This window comes from Lagenorhynchus albirostris, chromosome 11, assembly GCF_949774975.1.
Source record: "Lagenorhynchus albirostris chromosome 11, mLagAlb1.1, whole genome shotgun sequence".
NCBI lineage: Eukaryota > Metazoa > Chordata > Mammalia > Artiodactyla > Delphinidae > Lagenorhynchus > Lagenorhynchus albirostris.
Window position 1 is genome coordinate 72,159,292 of NC_083105.1, and position 24,384 is coordinate 72,183,675.

At 35.8% G+C, this 24,384-nt stretch overlaps 1 protein-coding gene across 1 annotated transcript in view; it reads left to right on the top strand.

Moving 5' to 3' along the window:
* The window catches only part of SLC2A13 (solute carrier family 2 member 13), a 427,584-nt gene that overhangs the window by 81,577 nt on the left and 321,623 nt on the right, over nt 1-24,384 (top strand). Inside the window, exon 2 of the mRNA XM_060165097.1 lies at nt 4,318-4,477. Within this exon, the coding sequence (XP_060021080.1) occupies nt 4,318-4,477 (160 nt within the window). The remainder of the gene's footprint in view (nt 1-4,317; nt 4,478-24,384) is intronic.

Sequence of the window (24,384 nt, forward strand, 5' to 3'; positions counted from 1 at the left end):
AGTGAGTTTTTAAGTCTTTTCCATTTGCCATTTACTTTTCAATGTTCTGGTATTTATTTTTAATAATCAACATTTATAAGGGCCTGAGGACATCTCTGCGTTTGCTATCAAGTGAAATCTAAGGGCTTTGTGAAAAGCTTGTGCTGCCTAAAACTACAGTGCTGATTTCCCATGCTCAAGTCCCCTGCTAGGTGGCTGAGTAAAAATCTCTGGCTAAAGAGAGCAGCTGAATTACAGCCAGACCAAAGCAGAAAAAGAAATCTAATCAGTTACTGTTACCTGATTTTGAAAGTTTATTGAGATGTTCTAATCATAAAAGAACTAAAAAGAATATACAGTTAACAGGTCAACATTTGCAGCTAATGTTTCCTCTTTCCAAGTTAAATAAAAGTCGATTTAGAGTAGTCTGTGCTATTAAATTGATTAGCAGTCAGATGGAAACTTTCAGCAGTTTAGGTGATGATTCATTTATAACGACTATTCAGTTTGTCTACTAATATTTGCTTATTATTTTATGGAACTCATAAAATCATATGATTTTTTTCACCATCACCCTATACCGACAAGCACTACAGTAGCAAATAACATTGGTAGAAAATACAGAGTATATAGTTCTGAGACTTAATGGTCTGACTTGTGTGCAAACTCAATAAATGCTTACCAGTAGTTTTACAACAATACAGTGAATATTCCAGTAGTAGATATATGTACTATTTAAATAAATCTTCTTGATCTGTTTATTTGTTCTACCTTTGAACAAAGCAAACAAATATATAGCAAAAAAATATTTAAAATAGATTAAATTGGAGATGATTGTGGCATCAGGAAGGAATTTAGTTCACAGAATAAATACCATGGAGTCCAAAACACTTGGTAGAGGTGTGCCTCTCTAACTTCTACATAAAAAGGGAGATAAAAGATGGCTATGTGATTTATAGTGCCCATAAACAAACAGAAGTCAGTTATTGAGAAACACAACTATTGCAGCTGCTGAGACTAGAGAGGAGTTTCTCCTTTGTCGGAATGTGGTAAATGGTAAATGGCAACTTTTCAGCCCTTGTACAGAAAACACAGCCACAGGATTTCTTAGTGCTGATACCTTCAATAGCAGCAGGCTATTTTTTAATTTTATTTTATTATTATTATTTTTTGCGGTACGCGGGCCTCTCACTGCTGTGGCCTCTCGCATTGTGGAGCACAGGCTCCGGACGCGCAGGCTCAGCGGCCGTGGCTCACGGACCCAGCCGCTCCATGGCATGTGGGATCTTCCCGGACCGGGGCACGAACCCGCGTCCCCTGCATCGGCAGGCGGACTCTCAACCACTGCGCCACCAGGGAAGCCCAGCAGCAGGCTATTTTTTGACATCGTAAAGATCAATTCATTAAAAACAATTCTACATGGGTCTATTATGCAACCCATTGATGTTCTTGCTTAAACTGGGTATCTGTTTATAGTATCTACAAATATAAAAAGATTTAATTACTTTAGATAATCCTTTTTTTCACTATGCTTTTGCTGACTGTTGATTAGATGTTAGATTTATGTTAAATAACCAGACATATCTGGAAATTGGAAGTGCCACTGGGAAGTGAGCTAGATATGGCCAGCAGGGCAAAGATTTTCTCTTAAGAAATAATTTAGGATTGGCTCAAAGTTGTATACCATAGAACTGTAGTTTTTTAAATATGTGGTGAGCATCAGGATCACTTGTAGGATTTTTAAAACACAGGCTCATCTCCCACCTCTGTAGTTTTCTACTTAATAGATTTGGGTGGGTGAGGTGAATGCATCTGCATTTTATTTTATTTTTATTTATTTATTTACTTATTTATTTTTAAAACATCTTTATTGGAGTATAATTGCTTTACAATGGTGTGTTACTTTCTGCTGCATAACAAAGTGAATCAGCTATCCGTATACATATATCCCCATATCTCCTCCCTCTTGCGTCTCCCTCCCTCCAACCCTCCCTATCCCACCCATCTAGGTGGACGCAAAGCACCGAGTTGATCTCCCTGTGCTATTCAGCTGCTTCCCACTAGCGATCTATTTTACATTTCTATATAATTTGTAGTGCATATATGTCCATGCCACTCTCTCTCTTCCTCCCAGCTTACCCTTCCCTCTCCCCATGTCCTCAAGTCCATTCTCTTCGTCTATGTCTTTATTCCTGTCCTGCTGCTAGCTTCTTCAGAACGATTTTTTTTTTAGATTCCATATATATGTGTTAGCATATGGTATTTGTTTTCTCTTTCTGACTTACTTCATTCTGTATAACAGTCTCTAGGTCCATCCACCTCACTACAAATAACTCAATTTCATTTCTTTTTATTGCTGAATAATATTCCATTTTATATATGTGCCATGTCTTCTTTATCCATTCATCTGTCGATGGACACTTAGGTTGCTTCCATGTCCTGGCTATTGTAAATAGTGCTGCAATGAACATTATGGTACATGACTCTTTTTCAGTTACGATTTTCTCAGGGCATATGCCCGGTAGTGCGATTGCTGGGTCGTATGCTAGTTCTATTTTTAGTTTTTTAAGGAACCTGCATACTGTTCTCCATAGTGGCTGTATCAATTTACATTCCCACATCCCTGTGGAACCCTGTGCAAAAGGGTTCCCTTTTCGCCACATCCTCTCTAGCATTTATTGTTTGTAGAGTTTTTGATGATGGCCATTCTGACTGGTGTGAGGTGATACCTCATTGTAGTTTTGATTGGCATTTCTCTAATGATTAGTGATGTTGAGCATCCTTTCATGTGTTTGTTGGCAATCTGTATATCTTCTTTGGAGAAATGTCTATTTAGGTCTTCTGCCCATTTTTGGATTGGGTTGTTTGTTTTTTTGATATTGAGCTGCATGAGCTGCTTGTATATTTTGGAGATTAACCCTTTGTTACTTGCTTCATTTGCAAATATTTTCTCCCATTCTGAGGGTTGTCATTTCATCTTGTTTACAGTTTCCTTTGCTGTGCAAAAGCTTTTAAGTTTCATTAGGTTCCATTTGTTTATTTTTGTTTATTTCCATTTCTCTAGGGGGTGGGTCAAAAAGGATCTTGCTATGATTTATGTCATAGAGTGTTCTATGTTTTCCTCTAAGAGTTTTATAGTGTCTGGCCTTACATTTAGGTCTTTAATCCATTTTGAGTTTACTTTTGTGTATGGTGTTAAGGAGTGTTCTAATTTCATTCTTTTACATGTAGCTGTCCAGTTTTCCCAGCACCACTTATTGAAGAGGCTGTCTTTTCTCCATTTTATACTCTTGCCTCCTTTATCAAAGATAAGATGACCATATGTGCATGGGTTTATCTCTGGGCTTTCTATCTTGTTCCATTGATCTATATTTCTGTTTTTGTGCCAGTACCATACTGCCTTGATTACTGTAGCTTTGTAGTATAGTCTGAAGTCAGGGAGCCTGAATCCACCAGCTCCGTTTTTCTTTCTCAAGATTGCTTTGGCTATTCGGGGTCTTTTGTGTTTCCATACAAATTGTGAAGTTTTTTTGTTCTAGTTCTGAGAAGAATGCCATTGGTAGTTTGATAGGGATTGCATTGAATCTGTAGCATCTTCATTTTTTAAAAAAGACACACAAGTGATTCTAGTGATCCGTGAAGTTTGAGAATTGCCACCATAGATTATGCTGTATTAATTTTATATAGAAAAAAGTTTAAAGCGTATATAACCAAATACACGTTATCCACAAAACCATCTATTTTATGGTTAAGATCATCTGCTTTTGAAGACTGCAAATTCCCAAGTTACTATCCATTGTAAGCTGTTTCTGAAATGTACATCTAGCCAGTTGAGTAAGATGATTTAATGTATAGACATCTAATTAGTAAATCAATTACGAGTTTTGGTGTGTCTACTGGAAATGATGACTTTGAATAGTTAATATGTATTTTGGGATAATTTTTTATTCTCACCATTGTCTGATTACATTTCCATATGGACCAACAATATTTCAATAATTATATTCTATCTAGAGAGCATTTTCCTATTTTTAGTTTTCAAAAAGTTATAAAGCATACTGACATGCATTCTAAAGTTATCTGAGATCTCTAGGGGTACTTTCGTTCATAGGCTTTCAAGTGATAGTATGAAAAATGATACTCAGAGATTGGTATCTCACATCTTATCTGTAGTAGTCACTACTTATAAACAGAATCTTTAAATATGTGGTAAACCTTTGTTTAAAGTAGAAAACTAAGCCCGTATATGTGTGTGTATGTCTTAATCTGTCTTAATATCTATGACAACAGAAATCTTGGATAAATGTCTAATGTTTACTTTTTATTGTTCCTTTATAGGCATTGCTTCTATGACAGTGCCAGTGTACATCGCTGAGGTCTCACCCCCCAATTTAAGAGGTCGATTAGTCACCATTAATACCCTCTTCATCACGGGAGGGCAGTTCTTTGCAAGTGTTGTCGATGGAGCCTTCAGTTATCTCCAGAAAGATGGATGGAGGTCTGTAAATAGTTCTTACATTTAATTTTCAAATAAATTATGAGTATTTAGGGGATGGAAGAAAAATTGAGAAATGATAGAAAAATATAGGGTATTTTGTATCATTATAGCTAATTTATATGATGGCGTTCAGCAAAATTGAAAGTGGACAAGAAGCTGATATTTATTTTAATGATAGACAAGGAACCTACCATTAAGAATTGATATTTACAGGGTGTTTTAGCATTTAGGTGACGTTGCTCACACTGTGTGTAATATTTTGCAATATTTGTTTAAAAATGAATGCAGCAATAAATATGCATGGAGTTTTTGAATTGTATCAGTGATTGACAAGCTGTTTATGAGCTGTAGATATAACTAACATCCTTTTGGAATTTAGGTAGCTACATTCTAATCTGAATGAAAGAAAACTCAGTCTTTAAAGGTACAGGTTTAGTTATATAAAAAGATGTTATATATGTAAAACTTAAAATACACAAATTATTTATGATCATTATTTGGCTTACTTTGAATCAAAAGAGATGAGAAAAATGTTTTAAAAACTGCTTTAAAATATTTTCAAACCTAATATTGTAAAACAGACTGATCTTATATTAAAGCTTAAAGATATTATGGGCTCTGGATTTTGATATACTTCATGGTATTCAAAACAACAGATTCATGTAACCCTTCCAGGGTTTTAAATTTTAATAAAATTTCCCTATACTCTGTATAGGTGCTGGAGAGAAAATATTCCACAAGACAGACTCTGGTGTGTTAGCATGGTGCTTAAACTATTGAAGTTAGTTCTTAACAGCTGAAGAAAAAGGGTTTGCTGCTATGTGGATGTAGGGAATTAAACTTACATATGTAAGCAGCACAATAAATCGAAGCTATTGAAGACTTAGGCTGATGAAGTTTTGTTAAAAGTCATGTGAGAAAACTCACTGAAGGCAGTTAGGGTGTATGTTTGTCAGGACCATTAAAGAGAGGACACATTTCTTTAAAATATTAGCTGTGTCTGCATATGTTGCTAAACCACTTTTTACCTCTGAAGGAATGAATCTCCGAAAAAGTGAGAAATTACTGAAAAATTGAAGAGGCAAGAACTTCATCTTTCTTTTCCACTCTGTAGAAGAACAGAAAGTGGGAGATGATACCTTGTTACCAGCGTAACCTGATATTTTGTGTTTTTACTGGAAGCTCAATGGAAGTCAGTTAATCTTTCAGCCCCACATAGCTTTAAGATCTAAATTATCTATTTACATTTTGTTAAGGAATTTTATTAATGTAACCAATATAGAAATATATATCTGCTTTTATTAAAAATCTGTTTTTAAATGAAAACATATAAATTACATGAGTCATGTTTTTAATCCAAGTATCACAATTTATTTTTATGTATTTATTTTATTAATTGTAAAAATTAAGCAATTTATTTAAACTAAAAAAAGAGTTTACCCATTTCCCCCATCCCCCACCCACCACGTCTGGAAACCCCTAGTCTGTTCTCTGTATATATGAGCTTGGGTTTTTGTTTATTTGCTTTTTTATTTTGCTTTTTTTTCTTAGATTCCACATATAAGAAAGCTCATACAATGTTTGTTTTTATCTGTCTGTCTTATTTCATGTAGCATAGTGCCCTCGAGGTCCATCCATGTTGCAAATGGCAAGATTTCACTCTTTTTTATGACTGAATAATATTCCATTGTGTGTATATATACCACATTTTCTTTATCAATTCATCCATCAATGTTGGACAATTAGGTTGTTTCCAAATCTTGGCTATTGTAAATAATGCTGCAGTGAACATGGGAATACAGATATACGTATCTTTTTGAATTAGTGTTTTCATTTTCTTCAGATAAATATGTAGAAGTAAAATTGCTGGATCTTACGGTAGTTCTATTTTTAATTTTTTGAGCAACCTCCATACTGTTTTCCACAGTGGCTGCACCATTTTACAATCCCACCAACAATGCACAAGGGTTCCCTTTTCTCTACATCCTCACCAACATTTGTTATCTCATGTCTTTTTGATGACAGCCATCCTAACAGGTGTGAGGTGATATCTCATTGTGGTTTTGATTTGCATTTTCTTGATGATTAGTGATTTTGAGCATCTTTTCATGTACCTGTTGGCTATCTGAATGTCTTCTTTGGAAAAAATGTCTATTCAGATGCTCTGCTCATTTTTTAATCAGATTGTTTGCATTTTTGCTATTGAGTTTATATGAAATCTTTATATATTTTGGATATTAACCCCTTATCAAATATGTGATTTGCAAATATTTTCTCCCATTCAGTAGGTTGCCTTTTCATTTTGTTGATGGTTTCCTTTGCTGTGCAAAAGCTTTTTAGTATGGTATAGTCCCACTTATTTATTTTTGCTTTTGTTGCTTTTACTTTTGCTCTCAGATTCAAAATTTATCTCCAAGACCTATCTCAAGGAGTTTACTGCCTATGTTTTCTTCTAGGAGTGTTATGATTTCAGGTCTTCTATTCAAGTTTTTAATCCATTTTGAGTTAATTTTGTGTATGGTATAAGATTTATTCTTTTGCTTGTGGCTGTCCAGTTTTCCCAACACCACTTAAGTATAGCATTATAGGTACCTTTTCTCAGTACTGGGTTAGGAAAGAAAGAAAGATACAGTAGTGAAAATAAGTTATGAATGTAGTATCCCTGTGCAGAAGTGGAGGTCTTAGGATAGGCATTAGAACACTTTTGAGAGGCAGGGTGACATAGTGATAGGCAGAGCTGGATTTAAATCTGTTTTCAGTGAGTAATTAGCTACAAACTTTGGACAAGTTCCCCTGAAATTCACTTTTGTCATTGTAAAAAATGTGACCAAAGATGCTTATCTTGTAAGGTTATTGTGGGATCTAAATTAATTATTGTATATAAAGTACTCAGCACAGTGTTTGGCTCATGGCAAATACTCAATAAATGATGAATCATGTTATTATTTACTATTCTGATGAATGCATAGAAGATGGGTGCTACTAGAGGTAAATTGTAAGGGAGGTTGAAGGAAACACATTCTAAGACCTCTGGTTTCTTAACCAGTAAAGTTGTGGTTTGGAGGTGCTAGGGCAGAGGCCTAGAGAAAAAAAATGTTAAATGCTTATATCTACCATAGAAAGTACAAGAAGGAAAAGACTAAAGACAAAAATGAGTTTCCAAATAACCATGAGATCCCAGCTGATGTTGGAGGCAGATATTTGCAGTAAAGTGAAGTAGCACACCTGTGTGAATTTTTCCCATAATATTGGAGAACCCAGCGGTGAAAAAATAAAATAAGAGGATGGAAAACAAACTTGGGCTAGTATTCAGACCAGTGCATTAACATAGCAGATCACTTTGAATCCACTTAGTTTTTGTACAAATACATGTTTATTTGTGTATACATGCAAATATGTCTACTTTTCTTCTTACAAGTGAATTTTCTGTGTACTATTTTCTTCTATTTTTCAGCATCCTTAGCTGTGTGTTTACCTCATCTGACTCCTGGACTCATAGGGATGTGGTTACAAGCAAGTGAAAATTGGAGTATTACCTAAGCATCGACATTAGAATTATCAGCAATTATAACTTACTCATGATTATAACAATAGATAATTCATCACTTTGTGGCCATGTATTCCAAAAGTTCTAAGGAAATGTGGTTTTAAATATTTCATATAAAATTTCTTTCTCGGGCTTCCCTGGTGGCCTAGTGGTTGAGAGTACGCCTGCCGATGCAGGGGACGCGGGTTCGTGCCCCGGTCCGGGAGGGTCCCACATGCCGCGGAGCGGCTGGGCCCGTGAGCCATGGCCACTGAGCCTGCGCGTCCGGAGCCTGCTGCTCCGCAACGGGAGAGGCCACAGCAGTGAGAGGCCCGCGTACCGCAAAAAAAAAAAAAAAATTTCTTTCTCATACTCATATTTTCATGTATCATAAAGTAAAATGTTCCCAACATGCCAAGAGTTTGAATATGTTAACATTTTGTTTCTTTTTCTTTTCTTTTTTTTTTTTGTTTTGCGGTACGTGGGCCTCTCACTGTTGTGGCCTCTCCCCTTGCGGAGCACAGGCTCTGGACGCGCAGTTTCAGCGGCCATGGCTCACGGGCCCAGCCGCTCCGCGGCATGTGGGATCTTCCCAGACCGGGGCACGAACCCGTGTCCCCTGCATCGGCAGGTGGACTCTCAACCACTGCACCACCAGGGAAACCGTGTTTCTTTTTCATTTGCCTTTTTGACTTTTATTTCTCTGAAACTTTACTTTAAGTTACTAACATTTGATGTCATACTATATACCTAGTGTCCCAGATTAACTAGTTCACTTTACACTGATGAACAGTTTTAGAGTCTGTTAGTGAATATCATTTGATCTTCACCAAAACCTTGAGAGGCTGGTGGGACTAGTATTATTCCCTATTTGTAGATTTAAAAAATGCTCAGAGAAGTTAAATATTTGCCTGAGACCACATGGTTATTACATGGCGTAGATTAGAGCCAGTTCTTTTTAGTTGAAATGTAGCCACCTTTTTCCTCATTCTGCTTCTAAGTGTTTAAAGTCTAAAATATGATTACTGGTAATTTTTATGATAGTGATAAGATTAAGATATACAGAAGATGAAACTGACAGAAAAACTTCTTAGATGTTCAGGTTGTTGAAAGACTAAATCACCCTTTGTGTCAGATGGGTCAAAGCTTCTGTTCTCTTATTGCTTGGATGTCATAGAAATAAATTGTTTTTTGCTGAACTGTTGAAAGATAAGCTTTTCTAGAAAAAATTGCCCGTAGAAGATTGCCTGCTGATACTTTTGTAGCACTGTAGTGTCATATTACTACTATACTGAGAAGAATATTATTGGGCTCCATAAGAAAGAGGAAATAAGGATTTTGAAAATATCAGTAAAGATTAATTTTTTAAAAATAACTTTATTGAAATATAATTAATACACCAATTCACCCATTTAAAATGTACAATTCAGTGGCTTTCAGTATGTTTACAGAGTTGTGCAGTTATCACTACAATCAATTTTGAACATTTTTATTACCCTGAAAAGAAAACTTGTACCCCATAGCTGTCATCATCCAACTTACCAGCTCCTCCCAGCTCTAGGCAACTATTAATCTACTTTTTTTCCTTATAGAGTTGCCTATTCTTGGTATTTCATGTATCAATATGTGGTCCATTGTGACTGGCTTCTTTCACTTAGCATGTTTTTAAGGTTCATCCATGTTGTAGCATGTGTCAGTACTTCATTTCTTTTTATTGGCAAGTAATGTGGATATACCACATATTGTTTAGCCATTCGTCTGTTGATGGACATTTGAGTGGTTTCCACTTTTTTGGCTATTAAAAATAATGCTGCTCTGAACATTTGTGTACAAGTTTTAGGGTGGGCATATATTTTCAGTTCTCTTGGATGTATACCTAGGAGTAGAATTGCTAGGTCATATGGTAACTATGTTTACCTTTGGAGGAACTGCAAGATTGTTCTCCAAAGTGGCTGCACTATTTCACATTCCCATTTAGCAATGTATGAGTTCCAGTTTTTCCATATCCTAGTAAACAATTATTATCTCTCTTTTTCAATTATAGTCATCTCAATGGGTATGAAGTGGCATCTTGTTGTGATTTTGATTTCCATTTCCCTGATGACTAGTAATATTGAGAAAGATTTTATTTTTGTCTAATATATTATAGTGCTTATAAAGATGACAGTTACTTTGGTAGTTAACACTAAATGACATGACGCTTTATCACTGTTTGCCCTTTTCTGTGCTAATATTTTTGAATTGTGCTTATTGAACATAGTGAGATTTACTCACTACACCTCAGGCAAAGAAAGGTTTTCTTTTTTTTTTTTTTTAACATTTTTATTGGAGTATAATTGCTTCACAATATGGCACATGGTTTTCTTTTTTTAATTGCCGAGTTAAAGCCTGGCACTCTATAAACATATAGTAAAGTGAACTTCGCCACCACCATTATCGGTCTAAAACACTTATCTGGACATGCCACTACTAAAATGCTTCCAAGACTCCCCATTTACTACAGGAAAAAAATCAGTCTCTTCATCATGGCTTGTAGTGCCTTTCATTATCCAATCCATGCCTGCTTTCCTAGATTTTTAAATTCATTATTACTTCCTTCCTTCCTTCTTTATACAACATAGGTTTACACCTATAAACTGTATACACTAGTCACATCTTGCTTTTTCATGTTTGTTTTTTTCCTTCTGCTCACTTTGCCTATAATGTCTTTCTACTCTGTCCTGCTTTACTGGTTCAGTTCTTGTTCCTCTTTTAAATCTTTTGCTTGTATATCATGTGAAACTGTCTTTGTTCCTTTGCCTTTTCGTAATACTTTGTACGTGGCTTCACTTTTATACTCACCATTTTTTTGAACCAGTTTTGACCTTGTACTCATTTTTAGGTCTAGGAAAGGGTCTGGAACATAGTAAAGGCTTACTAAATGTTTATTGAACTTAGCTGAAATTGACTGGGCTCCAGGGAAGAGACTCTTAACCAAAGTAAAAAGATATTGATTATAAACCAAAATACCAATTCTTTAATTTATGCTGGGGAATAGATATCTTTGCAGGTAGCTGAAAAACTAAATTATTAATCCTAAATATTTCTTACTGAGCATAAAAATCAGAGAAAGAGAACTAGTTTCTGAGCCTATGAAAATTTACATCTCTCAAAATAATGTACCTCTCTGGGCCCCAGGACATTCTTTGCTCTTCTCTCTCGGATAGAGCTGATTTTCAAATGAGTGTTCCTCTATTTATAATTACATAAATCATCATGCGATTTATATTACAAAGAATGGTATATCTATAGAAGGGCTGAATTCTCCTTTATATTGACTTTTACTGATTCTCAGGTTTAATTTTTTTAAATTACAGTTATCTTATTCCACATCACTAGACTGTATACAGCTATTTGCAAAGTATACTGGGTATTTTTGCATGTTTCATCATTCACATGATGTTCTTTTGTTTTTCTTTTTTCAGCTGAAGAAGGAAAATTTGAGGTAACACAGGTGTTGAATGAAAAGCACAAGGTATTAGTGCTAGTTACATCTATATTAGATATTTTTCTGGAGTATCACCAGGCTGATTCATGGACAATGTGAGACTTGTGCTGAGCTTTGAAGAATTGGCAGGATTCATGTGGACTGAGGTGAAAATGAGGACAGAGAGTAGGATGGATGAGGGCAGGATCAGGAGGCTTGAAACTGAAGTTAAGATGTACATGGTAGATTGGAGGCAGATTGTAGAGGTCTGTGAATTCTAGGCTGGAGGTTTTGAAATTTTATCTACAGACAAACGGAAGCTATTACTTTTTAAGCAGTTCATGCCATAATGTTAGCCAGTGATTAACATGGCAGTGAGGTCCAGAATTTATTGGAACTCTTGGCTCTTGGGTGGGTTCAGGGAACCTATTGTGAGAGTACTGCCAGAGTACTGGTGTGAGGTACTGACATGGTACTCTTGGAGACATCAGTTAGTATGGAAATCATTCAGTCATTCAAAAAAATTTTTGCACCTACTACATACTCCTGTTGTACTTGATACTAGAGATAGAAAGATCAATAAGAAATGTTCCTGTCCTTAAGCAATCAAGCACCTCACAGACTAATGAAGGAGAGGCTTTTCGTCAGCATGTTAAGTAAATGATAGTGTTATGGGAGCTCTCGGGGAATAAATAACTTAGCTTCAAAAATGGAATGATATTTGAGCTGAGTCTTTTATGAATAAAAGAGTTCGAGGCAGAGTGAGGGAGAGGGAGACTCTAGGTGAAATATAATTTTCAAAGGCCCTATAGTGTAAAAGAGCCAGTCACGTTTGGGCAATGGCGAGAAGTTTAGAGTGGCTACTGGGAGGGCCATGATTACTATTTGGGAGTTTGAGAGTGAAGTGGGAAGGCTAGTCTTAACAGGTATGAATAGAACTTTAAATCCATTGCACTCTCTAACAGTACGTTGAGTTCAGGTTTGTTTATTGACAGTCTTAGAAAATAATTAAAAAAAATCAACATTACTTTAGATTAGAAAATTTATGAGCTTCTCTTCCTCATAATATTTTATAATTTAAAAACCATGCCAATAAGATGATTTTCAGAATCATATTCAAAAGAGGGTGATATTTCTAAACAAAATTATGCCAGGGAAAGTACTCTTATTATTTATGACATTGGCCATTTTAAGATAGATGGATTTGGTTAACAAGTAAATATCTTACTACTGAAGATATTTGTAATTTTATTATTGACAGAATTAAGATACAAGATATATATATGACTGTTTATCGTAAAGGTATAGTGGACAGAAGAGCGTTGAAACTTGCTTTAACAACACATATGTTGCTTTATCTAAGCACTGACACCCTCATTAGCTAATGCTTCAGCAATTGTACAGTGTTATTTTGAGGATCAAATGAGTTTTAGTAGCTGTGAACATACTTATAGACTCTTATGTGTTCCTAGGTATTGTTTGCTGTTATCTCCAGAGAAATCTTAGGTTGGGTCTCTATCCTGCATAAAGCTGGCAATAAAAATCGCCCCCACGTTCAACTGTCTGAATTTTCCAGGTGAAAAGTTAATATAGTTTGCTAATGAGACTGATTGGCATTAAGACTAACGTCCCCTGAAGGTAACCATTATAAGTCATAGACAGAATAAAAAAAAACGTTTAAAACATTGGAGAGCTCCAGTACCAAGAAACTAAAGGGGGATTTGATCCTTGAAGGGAACAGTTCACGGTGAGATATACACCTATGACTTTTTCTCTGAGGGCAGCCCTCAATCCATGATGCTGAGCAGCGAGAACTTAAGAAGAAAACTACAGTTTTATTGGCTTGTGGTATAAGTGGCTAGAGTTTGGGATGGCCAGAGCAACTGAAATTTAAGGGGTAAAATCCAGGAAAAGAATGACCCAGAGAGGAGGAAGCCACCAAATCTGAATATTAATTTGCTACAAATGTTTTACAGATCCCTGAACTGTGAATATTACAGGGGAGATTCCGTGGAGCCTGCAGAAAGCAACAGTTAGAAGACGGTGAAAGATGAGACAGATTTTATTTCCTGCCCATAGGAGGAAGGACATATTTGGAATTTGAAACCTGCCAGGTTAGAGGGGCCAACAGCTTGAGCTTCCACGGAAATCAAAGAAGCACCAGCCTTAGGAGTAAAGACTTGTTGCGTGATTAAGGAATTTCCCCTAAGACCAAGCCAAAACTGAAAACAGATTTACACTAGCCAAGTGTAAAACCAAGCTTCCACAGATGTAAGGTGCCTAATAAAAAAGTGAGTGTTCTTCAGAAGAGAACAAAATCTAGAGTCTCCAGAGTTTATCCACAATACTCAAAACACATTAAAAATTATTAGATATGCAAATAAACAGAAAATGTGACCCATAATTGAAAGAAAAATTGGTCAATATAGGCAAACCTCAAGATTATGCTTATAAAGACATTTTCAAATAAAGTTAGGACAAATTGTCACCACTAGACCTCCTGCATTATAAGAAATGCTAAGGAAAATTTTCAGACTGAAGGGAAATGACACTAGATGAAAGCTCATCCATCTGCAGTAGGGAGGAAAAGTAGTGGCTATCAATAAGAGACCAAATATAAAGGAATTTGTTTTTTTCTTCTCTCCATTTTTTGAAAGACATATGACTGTTTACATTTAAATTTATCGTGCAATTTATAATGCATATAAGTTATAAAATATATGATGACAATAGCAGAAAAATTGGGGTCAGTAAATAGAATTATACATGTTTGTGAAGAGTTACAATGTTATCTCTAGGTAGACTGATAAGTTAAGATGCATGTCTTATCCTGAGAACAATCACTAGAATAGATTACAAAAGGATACAGCTAAGAAGCCATTTTAAGAATTAAAATGAAATACTTAAGATATTTGGATAATCTGAACAAAGGCAAAAAAAAATAAATAGGGCCTTCTCTGACGGTGCAGTGGTTAAGAATCCGCCTGCCAATGCAGGGGACACAGGTTCAAACCCTGGTCCAGGAAGATCCCACATGCCGCGGAGCAACTAAGCCCGTGTGCCACAACTACTGAGCCTGTGCTCTGCGCCACAGCTACTGAGCCCACGTGCCACAACTACTGAAGCACGCGGGCCTAGAGCCTATGCTCCACAACAAGAGAAGCCACGGCAATGAGAAGCCTGCACACTGCAACGAATAGTAGCCCCTGCTTGCCGCAGTTAGAGAAAGCCCGCATGCAGCAATAAAGACCCAACACAGCCAAAAATAAATAATAAATATTAAAAAAAAGAAGAAAGAAAAAAATAAATAGCAGATGGGACAAATAGAAAGCAGATAGCAAAATGGTAGACTTAAAATCCAGTTACAGCAACAGTAACATTAAATATAAAAAATTATCATTGTGTACAAAAAGCATGGCACAGATTTATATTCTGTAAAAGAGATACACTTTAAGTAAAATGCAATAGATAGGTTAAAAGTGAAAGGATGGCAAAAGATAGACTATGCAAACAGTAAGTATAAGAAAGTTTGTGTGCTATATTAATAATCACACAAAGTAGACCTTAAGACACGTGGTATTACCAGAGATGAAGAGGACATTTCATAATGATAAAAGAGTCGATTCATCAGAATTAAAAATGATAAAGAATGTATAGTTTACTTCAAAATGCGTAAACAAAAATTAATAGATGGTGGTTGTACAACATTGTGAATGTGCTTAATGCTGCAGATCTATACACTTAAATATGATTAAAATGGGAAATTTTATTTTGTATACTTTATCACAATTTGAAAATTACAGAACTAAAGGAAGAAATAGACAAATTCAGGCTCATATTGGGAAAATTTTTAACTCTTTTCTTAGCAACTGATAGGACAACTAGACAAAAAATGTTTGTAGAAAAACTGGAAAACACTCTTAATTGCCTAGGCATAACTGACATTTGTGGATAGCTACACCCAACAGCTGCATCGTACACATTCTTTTTCAAATTCACATCAGACATTCTGTAAAATTGGCCATATCCTGAATCATAAAATAAATGTTAATAAATTAAAAAAATGACTCTTATAGAATATGTCCTCTGACCATAGCAGAATTAAATTAGACATCAATAAAGTAGCCAGAAAAGCTTCAAATATTTGGAAATTAAAGCAGCATGTTCTAGGGGCTTCCCTGGTGGCACAGTGGTTGAGAGTCTGCCTGCCGATTCAGGGGACCACGGGTTCGTGCCCCGGTCCGGGAAGATCCCACATGCCGTGGAGCGGATAGGCCCGTGAGCCATGGCCGCTGGGCCTGCGCGTCCGGAGCCTGTGCTCCGCAACGGGAGAGGCCACATCAGTGAGAGGCCTGCGTACCGCAAAAAAAAAAAAAAGCAGCATGTTCTAAATAACTCATGAATTTAAGGAGACGTCAGAAGGAAAATTAGAAAACAGTTTTGAGTTCAAAGAAAATAAAATATATCAAAATTTGTAGAATGCAGTTTCAACTGTGCTTAGAGCATAATATATAGCTAAAGTGATTTTATTAGAGAAGTCAAATGATCTAAGTTTCATGTTAAGCTAGAAAAATATGAGCATATTAAAACCAAATGAAACAAAAGGTGTTAATAAGGAAGAGAAGTCAATGTAATACAAAGCAGACAAACAATAGAAAAATAATGTTGGTTCTTTGGAATTACTAATAAAATTGGTAAACTGATTATGACTGATTTAAAAAGATAAAGCACAAATTATCAATATCAGGAGTAAAAGCACATCATTTCTATGGACATAATAAGGATAGTGAGGGAATACTTTGAACGACTTTGTGCCAATAAAGTCAACAACTTAGATGGAATGGATACATTGCTTGAAAATCGCAACTCTACTAAAAACCAGCACAAGGTAAAATGGAAAATCTGAATATTCCTATATTTATTAAGTCGAATCATTGCTAGTAACCTACCTGAAAAGCTAACTTCAGGCCCAGATGGTTTCACTGGTGAATTAAGTAAAACATTAGAGAATAAATAGCTCCAAGCTTAAACAAACGCTTTAAGAAAATAGAGGTAGAAGGAGTACTTCCCAGCTGAGTTTTGAGGCCAGCATAACTAATACTGTGGCTTTTCTTTTTTTCTGAAATTAGTCATGCTTCATTTAATTGTCTAGTTTTTTTAGTACATTCAATAGTGACAGATTCTCAATAATTCATAAGTACATGTTAAATACTAAAGTATATCATAACAGACTCCAATACATTTTATGTTAGATATTATACCTAAGGGCTACCCATTCCTATAACAAATTGAATGAGGCTCTTCTTCTTGAAATTGCCTCTGAATACACTTTACTTAATTTTGTTTCTGTCCTTCTGAGACTGTTAAAGACCAGCAGTGACCTGGATGGGCTGCACTTTGGGTAGTAATGGAGATTCCAGTACACTGGGAAAGGCAGTGGTTCGGATTCATGGCTTGTTAGTTCTGGAAGTGGCTTAAGTTGTTACAAGCAAAGAAAATTCTAGACACAGATTGAAAGTATCCTTAAAATATTGTAAAATCAAACCCAATAATATATAAAAGAATAATAAATCCTTTTATATAAACTGACCAAGGCAGTTTTCTCAGAAAAGTCAGTTTGTTTACCATATGAAAATTAATTTGCGCAAGTCACCATGTTGAAATTATTTAAAGGAGGAAAACCTACTAAAGGATCTATCTCAATATATGCAGGAACACATTTGACAGAATAACCTTTATATATGATAAAACCTTTTTGCAAACTAGAATGGAAGAGCACTTCTTGAATTTAATAAAGGGCATCTACAAAAAAACCTGCAGCCAGCTTTATACTCAATGGGGAAAGCCTGAATGCTTTCCCTCTGATGGAATTCAAGACAGAGATGTCCGCTATCACCACTTACATTCATTCAAATTCACTGAAAAGGACAAGTAGATTCTAAAATTTTTACAGAAAAGTAAAGGACCTAGAATTGCCAAAACCATCTTGAAGAACAAGTTGGATGATTCACTATCTGATTTCAAGACTTACTATAAAGCTAAAACAATGAGACTGGTAAGGATTGATAAATCGGTAGATCAGAAAGAATGGATGTATCTCAAAAACAAGATTGAAAGAAGCTAGATACAAAGAAGTATGGTCTCTAACATTCCGTATGAAGTTCATCAATATGCAAAATTAGCTATGGGGACAGAAATTCGATCAGTGATTGTCTAAGGCAGTGGGTATTGACTGGAAGGGGGTAAGGTATGAGGGAACTTTCTGGGATGATGGAAATGTTCTGTTTCTTGATTGGAATGGTAGTTACAAGGACACACACACACACACACACACACACACACATATACTCACAGAATGGTACACCTTGGATCTCATTTTATTATATGCAAATTTTGCCTAAAAAAAGTTAATTTCAAGCTTATGTTGACTCTCTCCATTATATTCCTTTTCTGCAATGGTCAGTGATAGTTTAAATGTTTTTTTCTGCCATGACACTTTTTCTAATATCCTCTGTTGAAATAACTTTTCTCCTTACTCTTACACTGTGCCTAAATCTCAGTCATAGCAATTACATAATCCAATTTTGTTCCATGATTACTAGGTATGAGCTCCTTAAGCAAGGGAATATCTCTTAGTCATTTCTGTATCTCCAAAATCCCAAACATAGAGCTTTGCATATGGAAGATATTCAGAGTTGGAAAGAAAAGGGTATGTATATAGGTATGGTTGTGCGCGCATTATTTTCAGCACTCATACTGTCAATTTTGTACATCTTAATGCATTTTGCCATGTTGTTTAAAACTATCTAATATCTCTGCAAAATACCACATTATTTATTTAAATAGCATCTAATCTTATTCTATTAAAGCAAGTATATCTTGCTGCTTCTGCTATGACCACAGCACTAAATAACCTCGGCCAAGCCATTTGCCTTATGTACTGATATCAAATTACTTTGAGAGCGTTTCCCCTTATTATGTAGATAGAGTTAATATTTTCTTTGGCTTATATATATGTTTACATTTATGGCTATGAATTTTTTAACAGTTTACATAGACTCGTTTACTAGGTAACATAAAAATTTCTCATTTGCTGGTGATGTATCACATCACCTTTTTACTTGAAAGAATCCAACTTGACACATTGATTTTTTTTTTTTTTATTATGTACCCACAGCTTTGTGTCTCCTGTTTGCTCTCTAACTGCCATCAGATTTTCAAGTGTATCAGTCATTGATGTTAATATTCTACATGGCCCTTAATGGCAGAGGAAAATTAACTTATTAGCCTGAGGTCTCAATTAGGCAGTATTTTCTTTTTTTTTTTAATTTTTATTGGGGTTAATTCATTTACCATGTGTGTTAGTTTCAGATGTACAGCAAAGGGAATCTGTTGTACAAATACATATATCTGCTCTTTTTTATATTCTTTTCCCATATAAGCCATTGCAGAGTATTGAGTAGAGTTCCCAGTGCTATACAGTAGGTCCTTATTAGTTATCTATTTTATATATCATAGTGTGTATGTGTCAATCCCAGTCTTCCAATTCATCCCTCCCCCACCTCTTAACCCCCGGTAAGCATAAGTTTATTTTCTACATCTGTAACTCTATTTCGGTTTTGTAGGTAAGTTCATTTGTAGCCTTTCTTAGGCAGTATTTTCTTATTTCAATTTCTTATCTATTGAAATGAATTTGTGAGTGATGAAGAGAAGTTTTTAAATATATTATCAAGTAAGTTGTTGTAACTATAGCAGGTAGTTAAATTCAGTGTTATCTTCTTACATTTAAAACTTGCATTAAGGAAGAACATATATAAATCACAATTCATGTTTGATGACTATCGAGTAATTATTTTATCGTTGATATTTAAAGGTGGCTGTTTCTTTTGTAAATCCAAGAATAGGGATCTTGGAGTAAATGTATTACTCGTGATTATTACTTAAAGTTTATGAAAAAACTCAAAATCTGTAGGACTCTTGAACAACGAAGTTGGGTAGCTCTAGATATAGGGCTGAAGGACAGTGTTCTTGGATGTGGTTTGAAGGGATGGGGTTATGCCTTTTTAAGGGGAAACTTAAAAAGTGTATAATGATAGAGATCATTGGAAAGTTGAGCTTGGGGAGATGTTTTTGGATTTACACAGTAATGCACTCTCTCTGGTTAAGTTCATTCATGATGCTTAATTGCTTAATGATTGGCTTAGAGTTTGGTACTTAACTCACATTCAGATGTTTGCTGGGTAAACAGCTGAATAACATCTCAGATGGCAAGTTCAGCCTTAGCTTTCAAAGCAAACACAGTAAATCTTCAAAAAGTAACATTTTCAAAGAATTTACTTACTCTGTTAATCCTTTCTATTTTCAATGAAATGTTTCAGGAAAACAAGGTTTAAAGTTTATTTTGTAGTTATATGTGAAAGAATGCCAATTTGAAGCTGTAGAGTTTTAAAGAATAAAGCGTAGCATTATGCTTAGTATTTATGATACAGTATTCCTCTAATTGATTTGTGCTCTTAGAATGGGCTAACCATTCTTGATTTCCAAATTAATAGCAAATAGATATAAACAGAATGCAAGCTAGAAGATAGAGGATGGAGGTAAAACTATTGGAATAACAAATACAGATTTGTCATTTGATTTTTTTCAGTTTATTATAAGATAGTATGAGATATTGTTAGAGAATATTGCTAAAAATCCTCCCTGTACCCAGGACAGTTTCAGAGATGGTGACTGAGCTCATCTTACTGTTTTGAAAAATATCAAGATTCTCTAGGACTAGAAAAATGTAACATGAGGATTTGGTTTAAAAATGTATACTTTTAACAACACGAGGTCTAGAGACAGGTAAGGAAGTGATTATTGAATTGCACATTAATGCTATCATGGCCTATTAGGAGGATATTTGGCTAAATGACTGCAGTGTCCAAAAAATCTTTACTGTGCTCCTCAGAGTGAAAATGTCTTCCCTTAGTAGAATTCAGCACCTCAAGAGCCATAAAAATAATTTTATACAATTTGTTTTAAATATAATATTTTGTAATACAGTTCCCTTAGCTATGATAGTCTTTCTGTTACAGCTTGACTTTCAAGTAAAACCGTAAATCGTATAGCTCTTGCATTATAAGGCATTGGCAACCTTTTCCCATCACTTGAGAATTTAAGGAGGAAAAAGAATAGAGGGGAGAAGAGAAGTAAACAGAACGTGACGCAGGATACAATTCCTCAATCAAGCACAATTCCTTTTGGGGCGGCCTCTGGAAGGCAGACATTGTTTTGTTTTTGTTTTTGCGGTACGCGGGCCTCTCACTGCTGTGGCCTCTCACTGCTGTGGCCTCTCCTGTTGCGGAGCACAGGCTCCGGATGCGCAGGCTCAGCGGCCATGGCTCACGGGCCCAGCCGCTCCGCAGCATGTGGGATCTTCCCGGACTGGGGCACGAACCTGTGTCCCCTGCATCGGCAGGCGGACTCTCAACCACTGCGCCACCAGGGAAGCCCTGGAAGGCAGACATTGGAAAACAAAGTGTAGACAAAAGCGACTTTAGATCTATCACATCTGTCATATAAAACATTTTAAAAGGATCAAATCCCAAGTCAAAATTTTTTGCCCTCAAACATCTTTTAAACTATCTATTGTGTTATTATCTAAATTTTTCCTATATGAAAAGTTTACCAGTGTATGTTAAAGAAAAATGAAATCAAAATTCATTTTGGCATAGTGTTCAAAGTGAGCACCACAAGTTTACCCTTACAAATGATATATTTTCTTTTAACTAATAGTCAGCTGTTTTCATAAAAGCACTCTGGTGTTGAGGGTAAGAGAATATCCCATTTGCCACGAGTGGGTCCGTGTTGTTAAATCCAGTTTGCAGTTCCCTAGCCCAGTGGGTGCTAAGTGTCAGGTGCTATGCAGGGTTTGGCAAGATTGGGAGGGACTGCACCCAGCAGCCCTTTCCTCTGTTATTGCTACAGGGCTTTACTGCATTTCACAGAGATGTGTGAACAACAGACTTCTAAAGCGATCCTTAAACATGAGGCTGAGGTAAATTTATGCCCCCTTTTATGAGTTCTGCAGAATAATTATCAAGTAATCATGAAACATTTATTATAGCTTGACTTACAATAAACATTTATTATAGGGAGCCTGGGTTTTAATCCTAGTTCCACCGCATGTTATTTCTGTATCTTCTTTGTGCCTCATTTCTTTGTCTTTAAAATGGTAATAATAATGGTACCTACCTCATAGGGATGTTGCGAAGATTAATGAGTTAAAGTATTTTAATTCTTTTGAACAGTGCTTGGCACATAGTAACTAGTGCTATGTGTTAGCTACTACTTTTGCTGTTCAAGATGAGTTTGGCCTTAAAGTAGATTTTCATGTATTTGGAACATAATCATCACTGCTGTGGAACTACTAGAGATTAGAAACATGTTTATCTGTTGACTATGTTTTCAGATAACCATGTTATCATCAGTTCAGAGAGGGGCAATTATGAACTGCAAAATTCTGTGTCTTAAATGGCCATCTATTCAAAGATACTTGTCTTTTGTTTCATAGGTTAGAGCAATATGATTCCTTTAAAACAAGAATGATTGTAAATTGTTCAGTTCAATGAAGGACTTGTTTGGTTTTGTGTGAGGCACAGGCCATCTGATGGCAGCAGCTCAGCAGGTCTGCTCAGCCACAGTAGGGAGGGCAGGCACCCAGGAATGAGGGATGTTTGGTTTACAGAGTTTCAGTTCCTGACACTGGGAAGGCCTAATCTGAGGTGAAGAAGCCCAGCTTGTCTCCTTTGTTGATAGGTGGCCCAAACACACAACTTGAAAGTATTGCTTACTATTTGAGGTCCCCTCCTTAGTTTTCTGGTAGGCAGGTGCTGGTACTGCTAGTTGTACCAGAAAATAGCTCATTTGTTAACTTCAGTTTAGAAAGTTTTAAAAGGTATCTTTCTGTGAGTGATCATGATGCTAAAGAATATTCTAAAAATTTTTAGAACTCATGAAGGCTTGGCATTTTTGATTGAGTCAACCTCATTTCGCCTTCTGTCAGCTTGATGTGCTCTCTGGCCTCCAGAAGGTAAATGATGTTTGCTCTAAGGTGGACCTTGGGTGCTTATTGTTCACTTTCACCCCCTGGAGTTTTAGAACACTTAGATCAGTGGTTCTCAGCCTTGATGGCACCTGCGGAGCTTTTAAGAAAATAGAATTCCCTGAGCTTGAAGCCCAGAGCAATTAGTCAAAATCCCTGGGGTAGGTGGGCCCTGGACACCGGTGTGTTTTAAAAGCCTCCTGGGTGATTCTAACGTGCAGCCAGGGTTTAGAACCCTTGATTTGGCTTATAATTATGAGATCCCCCATGTCAATAGGGGGCTGCTTGTCTGTTTGGGGATTGCCTGCCTGGTTTGTCAGTGTACTCTTGTCATTCATCTGGTTCCTGGTTTCCTTGGATTTAGAGGACACTTGGTAAGTCTAATAGTGCCTTAACTAGTATAGAGTTCCTCTTCTCTTAGTCTCATGTTAAAATTTTCATCAGTATCACAGCAAAGCAAACTCTTACTTATTCTTCTTATTCTCCAGTATGCATATCATTGGAGGAACAGTTTTTCCTCAAGAAACTGGTTACTGCTGCCTACTAAAAGTTTGGGTGGATGATGTAGCTGGAATAGAAAAGTTGCATTGAATTAGTTGAGAGGGGAGAAGGTCAGGGAGGTAAAAACATTTTTTGCTGAGCTTTCTCTTTGTGCTTAGGTACCAAAAGAATGATTTCACTTAATTCTCCCAACAGCTCAATGAAATGGACACTGTCATCTGTGCATTAAAATGTTACGTAACTTGATCAGGGTTTTGTGGTTAATGTGTCCAGAGGTGAAGTATGACCCAGGTCTGCTCCTACCCTCTCTCCATCATAAACCACAGTTACCTGATTTCTTGTGTATTTGGTCTCTACAAAGCCATGGTAATTTATTTCTATCAAAATATTTTTATCATGAAAGATAATTAAAATATAGTAAAATAAGCTCCTTTGTTTTACTTTTAGAAATCTTAGGATGTAAATGTATAAAACATGTTTTATCTTGACTAGTCTCTGAAAACAGGCTTTAATATATCCTTAAAGTTTGGCAATAGAGTGTGAGTTCCTTTTTCCTACCCTAGTATTAAGGCATTGAATTGTAAATGTCAGACCTAGACTCTTGGGACTTAGAGATTTCAGAAGGCTGGAGGGCTAAAGTAGTCTGTCTTCTACAGCTCGCTTAAAAAAACAGGCTAATATGTATCTTTATATTTTTCTTTTTGTATTTTCCCTTTTCTTTTAATTTTTAAAAAATATTATGTTCTGGGATTAAATAGTGAGTAGTAAAGTGCAAAGTATTATGTGAGCATCTTCGGGTCTAAAAATGATTCAGTTTCTGTATTCATTTCAGTGCTTCTTTGAAGTATTCAGTGCACCCCTTTAATCTTAATTCATCACTAAGGGGGTTTGGAAAACGGAAGGAAAGATCAAGAAAGGTATAGAGAAATGAAAAGTAAAGGCTTTCATCTTTAGTACTTTTCTTATTTATTTCCTAATCCAATATATTTGGTTTCTACCTTTTTATTGCTTTTCTTTTAGATAATTGGCAATGTAGAATAACCTTTTTTCTTAAATTTTTAAAGAGAGAACACACTGAATAGAAATTTCATTCATTTACAGCATTAAAACACACATTAAGATTTGGTTATACAAGTTATCATCTTAAGGGAAAGAGCAGAAATATGCATTTGTGTGAGCTGATCTCTCTAGTTCTCATCAGATGAGTCTTCAGAAGAAAAGGTCTGGTCATATCTAGAGTAACAAACAGAAGGAAAGGTCTGGTTATATCTAGAGTAACAAATAGTTTCATTGGAAAGAATTTCTGTGTAAGTAACTTTGCAGAGCTA